We start from the raw sequence: 6,000 nt of genomic DNA, 5'->3' as shown, positions 1-6,000 counted from the left end.
AGTCTACTTTTCTGAAGTCCAGGGACCTTCTCTGCTGCTATCCTTCTTCCTTGCCTTGGGATCCTGAAACTTAATCATCTCATGGTCGCTGCTGCCCACGTTGCCATCCATACGCTCCCCAACAATTCTTCCCTGTTCGTGAGCAGCAGGTCAAGAAGAACACAACTTCTAGTTGGCCTCTCCAACACTTGCACCAGGAAGTTGTCCCCAGTGCTCTCCAAAACATTTCTGGATTTCCTGTGCACTGCTGTATTGCCCTCCCAGCAGATGCCAGGGTGACTGAAGTCCCCCATGAGAACCAGGGCCTGTGATCAGGAAGCTTCCACTAGTTGTATGAAGAAAGGCTCATTCACCACTTCCTCCTGGTCTGGTGGTCTATAGCAGACCCCCACAATGACATAACCCCTGTTGCTCTCCCTTCTGACCCTAACCCAGAGACTTTCAACAGGCCTATCTCCAGTTTCATAATGGAGCTGTAAGAAATCATGCAGGTCTTTTACATAAAGTGCAACTCCTCCTCCTCTTCTCTCCTGCCTTTCCTTCCTCAACTGTTTATACCCATCCATGATGGTGCTCCTGTCATGCATGCTATCCCACCAAGTCCCTGTTATTCCAATCATATTATAGTTCAGTGACTGTGCAGGGTCTTCCAGTTCTTCCTATTTGTTTCCTAGGCTATGGTTTAATGCTTTATGATTTAATCCTCATAGACTTCAGTCTGTGTTAAGGCCCTATTCTCATGGATGTAGCTTTCAGAATAAAGATGTCCCCTTTGTTTTCCATTGTAAAGATTGAAGCAAAAAATAAGAACCACCCCCACCAACAATTCAATGTCCACCTTCTAATCTTGATGTTAGATTGTTTACGATCACACATAAATTAAAAATAAAAGAGTTGTACAAGAAGCATTTTAATATTGGTTGTGTTACACTATAGCTGTAATCTGTCCTGGATTTTGGCTGCAGTACGCCTCTCTGTCATGGGTGGATCTAGGATTTTCAAAAGGGGACCACAGATGGTGTGATGAATCATCACATATAACACAATGCATATTTTTCTCCAGTTGAAAAGAAGCTAGAAGTTTTACTAATAAGGTTGGGGTCTAGGGGTACATTATTCAGTGTAAGAACAAAGCACAAATAAAAATGATGTTATTGTGTAACCTGGGTGTAGTCAGGTATGTACTCCCTTCTCCAATTGAAGAGAAATGTCAGCAGGGCAGGCGTGATGTGGGGGGACAACTACTGGCTGCACGCAGCTTCTTTCTTTCCCCTATAGCGAGCCAAGCCAGGACACTATATGAACTTAACTATGTACAAATTCATTTACATAAAAATAAATATAAACAAACATGAACACATATTTACAAATAGTATTGAACTTTAAACCTTATTTGATATATATATATATCTGTCACCCCTAAAGGTACCAACATGTTACTGCTAAATACCAGATAAATAATAGAGGGTCCCAGCAGGGCCTCAGTGAAAATCATTACTCTAAACTCTATTAAACAACAAATATAAAATACACAAGACATATACACAATAACCTAAACTATGGATAATGTCCATTCAATCTTATACCACCCAACAAAGATTTCAATTAAGGTCATACAACTTTAAACTCGATTAAAGTTCAAGCTTATGTATAATAAAATAGTTTCACAAAATATAAAACGCTATCTCCAAAACAGAAAGCACAAAAACCTTAATTATAAATTAACTCTTAATTATAAATTAACTATTTAAGGGACACCAAGGCCCAGACTGTCAGGGAGTCGTGGCTGCACTCCAGTGACAGAATGGGGCTGGTGTGGGGGAAGAATTTCCCAGTGCCTTTCTGGCTTCCCTCAGCCCAACAAAATGCATTCCCCATGTCAGAACCCAGTAGTTGAGTGCCTATGTCACAGTGGAAGGTTTCATTGATTTGATGCCTGTGGCGCAGTGGAATTTCTTGCCACAGTGGAATTTTCCGCTACGGTGGAAAACCCCGGTGCAGTAAAAAGTTCCCGCCAACTTTATGCAAATATGCACACCACCATTGGCCGGTTTAAATTATTCACATTTGGTGACTCGCGATTGGCTTGTAAGTCATATAAAGGTTAAAGCAGTTTCCGCCCAAGTTGGAGAACTCTGCACACATCTCGGAGTGAACTTGGCGGACTGATCACCCACCAACGACTCCCCGTCACCGACCGTCCCGACATACCCCCATGCCCTGCAGGCCCGATAAGCCATTCATGTCATTTTGTCTGACTCGGAGAGCTCACGTTTGCAACTGTAACCTAAGTCAGTTCTTCTTCCTGCGCTGTGTACACCGACAGCGTAAGTAAATAATCTCTTTGTTCAACCAATAAGCTTCAGTGCCTAATTCTTCTCCATCGGTCAAAAGTACCCGCCTGCTGTTTCGGGGCTACTGGCCACAGCCCGGCCTACCACTCGACCGCCACACCCCAAAACAAAACCTCCAATCATGGGGAGCCCTTTCTTTCTGGGCTTCCCTTTCAGTTGTCAGCCACACACTGACCTAAGGTAATTTTTCCTTCCCTGTGGGAATCCTCTTCCCTGGGAATTCACGACTCCAGAAAGCCATGTGGAGGGTCCTCGTCTCTGCAGGTGAGTTGCCACCTTTCTTGCTGAGGTCCCAGCTGTCTCTGACTCCCCGTGGCCTGCCTGCCTGCCTGCTTACTTGGAGTTGGGGCCCCAAATCGCCTTGCATGGTTCCAGGGTCTTGGTTCCAACCAGGACTCTCTTTGCAACGCTTTTGCTCTGAGTGCCTGGCCTCATGCCAGGGGGGTTATAGACCTAATACAGCTCCAGAGCCTGGGTCCGTTCCCAGACCTTCCATGCAGCACCACCTGCACTGAGTCTTCCTGGCCTCCTGCCAGGGGTCAAAGACCCAAGCCGCCTCATATAGCTCCAGAGTCTTGGTCAAGCTTGGACTGCACCATGCACCGTCTGTGCACTGAGATCCTGGCCGCTTCCCAGGGGTTGTGGACCTGAGCTGCCTCATGCAGCCCTCAGGATCTGGGTCCACTCCTGGATCGCGCCATGCACTGAGGACCTGGCCACTTGCCAGGGGTTGAGAACCTGAACTGCCTCATATGGCTCCAGGGCCTGGGTCTGTTCCCAGACCCTCCGTGCAGTGCTGCCTGGCTCGAGCCCCTGGGCTCATGCCAGGGGTTGTGGACCCGAGCTGCCTTGTGCGCCTCTGGTCACATGCCAGGGGGTGCAGACCCGAGCTGCCTCATATAGCCCTCAGGGTCTGACTCTGTGCACCCAATTGTGCACCGCCATCACGCTTCTCAGTGGTACGGCTGTGGGCTGCTCCGTTCGCTGTTCTCATCTGGTCTTCGGGCTCTTCTGGGCTACTGCTACACTCTGCTGGGCAGCTCTCCCCAGCGCCTCTTAGCCCCACTCACTTCTGCATCCCTCGACGCAGTGTGTTCATGTGCTGGACACGCTGTTCTTTTATACCCTTCAGAGGCTCCATCCTCAGACTGCAAGAGGACCAATCAGGGTGAAGCAAGGTGCAGGCTTCAGCCGGGTACGGGTTCTCTGCCTTGCCCGGAGGAGGGGCAGGGCAGCCTCTCCTCCACCACCAGCTGATTGGTAGGAATGTCCCACCAATGACTCAAAGCCTTTTTGAGCTGGCAAGCTGGGCTGCTACCAGCATGCCCGTCACAACTGCAATGTGTATTAATTTGCTATGTGATATATTTATATAGAAAAAATTCCAACAAAGAGGCAACGAATCAAAAGATGTTGTTTTGTTAGTCCTATAGTCATTAGAATTAAATGTATATCCCTTTTCCAGATTCATAAAACAAGAATCTAGCTTTCTTGAGCATTTTGACAGTGCATCCAAAGATTCATCAGAAGTTATTTCCATAGCTAAGGTAATGTTTACCTGAAATGTTTTTAGCTAGGGTGGTGAAACAGCAGCTACATCCAGAGAAGCAGCTAACAGGCAGTAGAATTGCAGAGAAAGAATAGCCTGATCATTGGAACCTGAACATCATTAAAAAGGATCATTAATATTTGTGGAATGAAATTTAGAAGGAATCAGGTAGATTACAATGAACCATGAAGTCAAATGACTCCCTCACTGCAGCCTGAATAGAAACGCACTATATGCTTAGCATTTCTCTGTCTTCTTTATAACAGTTTTAGGAACTGCTCCAAATAATGTCAGTGGAAAAACACCCACTGATCTAAACTGAAGCAAGATTAAAACCTTAATCTCCCCAACTTTATTATCTGTGATGTACTTCCTTTGGGATCTGAAATCTCAGACGTACGATAACTTTGATTAACTTTTACTCAAATTAAATTTCACCTCATCCATTTCATTTGATAAACGCTCTGCCCTGCACCCAGCGCTTGCCGTCTCTACCAGTTTGTACCCATGGTTTTAGGCGCAGGCTCTTCTCTGAACTGCATTTGCTCCAGAGATCAGGGCTGGGCTGGCTACTAATGACAACCCACGTCAGGTCGTACATTTCCCATTCGCTCGGCCTTCGCTCCGCAGTTGCGTTGACAGTTGGGCAAAGCCGTAGTCGCTGCGGCAGAGGCAGGCCCACGTTACTTTGTTCTGCCAACACAGCCATGTACAGGCCTGGCCTTTCGGGCGGACCAAAGCGGAGGTCACCAGAAAAACCTAAGCGAGATGACACGGTTAAAACGGCGAATAAAACTTTTCTTCAGCTCGTAAGGTTGGAAAAAGACTCGAGTTCTGCTCCGCTCCGCTCCGGCCTGCGGCGGCCCGCCCCCCATGCCCGAGGTCGCCGCCTGGGGGCGGGCGGACACACTGCGCCGACTGGCGGGGCGGGGCTGGGGCGGCGGGGACCCGGATGCAGCGGGGCCGCCTCCCCCGCCTCAGCCTCCGCCTCAGGCACCCCGCTGGGCCGCGCGCCCGAGCGAGGTCTCGGCCGCAACGCTCGCGAGAGGACATGTCCGCGGCGGCGGCGAGAGAGGGTAAGTGAGGGGCGGCCGAGCGGGGCCCGCGGGAGCTGGGGGGGGGCCCGGCGCGGTCCTCCCCCGCGGGGGTCAGGCCGCGGGCGGGGCTACGGAGAGACCGAGGGGTGGGAGCGGCAGCCGGGACTCGCTGCTCCCCGGGCCCGCGGGAGGCTCCTGCACAGCCCGGGCGGAGCCTTGCTGCGGGCAAGCCCGCAGCACCTGCCCGGCTGGGGGCAGAATCGCCCCGAGCCAGCCTCGGCCCCGCCCCGCCCGCCGGCCCGCAGCTTCACCTGCAGTCCCCGCCCCGGGCAGGGCAGGGCTGGGCCTTTGGGAAGGTCCCCCGTGCTTTCGTGCAGGGCGCCAAGGAGCCCACAGCCCAGATGGTTTTGCCAAAACACAGGGTTTTGGAGCCTGTTTGAGTCCCAGTTCTGTCTGAAAACGCCCCCCCTGGAGACGCAGGTGTGCACCTGGGTGGGCAGGACCCTCCTCCTGCTGCGCGCCTGTCCCCGGTGGACGGGAGGTCGTGGCTCTGGAGTAAGAGTGCATTTTTCTGGTTGAGTTGACGTCACCGTTGGGTGTTGCACTGTTATTCTGGAAGGCAGGACCCTACCTGGGGAGTCGGACAGGCAGCATTATTCCCCTCGGGCTCTGCCTGTCCCCGTCCCTCTGTCCAAGTCTGCAGAGTTTGGTGCCCCCCGGTCGCTGCAGGTAGCCTGAGTCGTTAGCCAAAACGTCAGGGCCGTGGTGGGCAGGTTCAGACTAGGTGATGATCCTGATGTTGTCCGTCCTTAGAAGTCTGTACACCTGAGAGCAAGGTTTGGCTTCTTTAGCTTTCCCAACTCCCAGCCTTGATTGCTTAAGTTGTTCTCAGGTTACCATTCTAAGTTTATTTACCTGTTAAAGGAATAATAATGCCTGCTTCGAAGGGTTTTTTGAAAGACTTCTCTTGTTTGTTAAATGCTTTGACGTTATGGGAGTTTGCAAGAAGCAGGATTTTTTTTTTATTTGGTGCTGCAACATAAAATGTACTTGCAGCAAT

The 6,000-nt window shown here is 50.5% G+C and overlaps 1 protein-coding gene across 3 annotated transcripts in view; it reads left to right on the top strand.

The window, feature by feature from the left end:
* Positions 1–4,865: 4,865 nt before the first annotated feature.
* MRTFB (myocardin related transcription factor B) overlaps positions 4,866–6,000 on the top strand; it is a 158,060-nt gene continuing 156,925 nt past the window's right edge. For 2 of the 3 annotated variants that reach the window (XM_059716453.1, XM_019494676.2), the window contains exon 1: positions 4,867–4,979. In XM_059716453.1, the coding sequence (XP_059572436.1) occupies positions 4,955–4,979 (25 nt within the window). In that variant the 5' untranslated portion in view covers positions 4,867–4,954. Of the gene's footprint in view, positions 4,980–6,000 lie in introns of all 3 variants that reach the window. The other variant, XM_019494677.2, reaches the window with a different exon arrangement.

This window comes from Alligator mississippiensis, chromosome 13 (assembly GCF_030867095.1).
Source record: "Alligator mississippiensis isolate rAllMis1 chromosome 13, rAllMis1, whole genome shotgun sequence".
Lineage (NCBI taxonomy): Eukaryota > Metazoa > Chordata > Crocodylia > Alligatoridae > Alligator > Alligator mississippiensis.
Note: the sequence above shows the minus strand (reverse complement) of the source record. Positions and strands in the feature narration are given on the sequence as shown.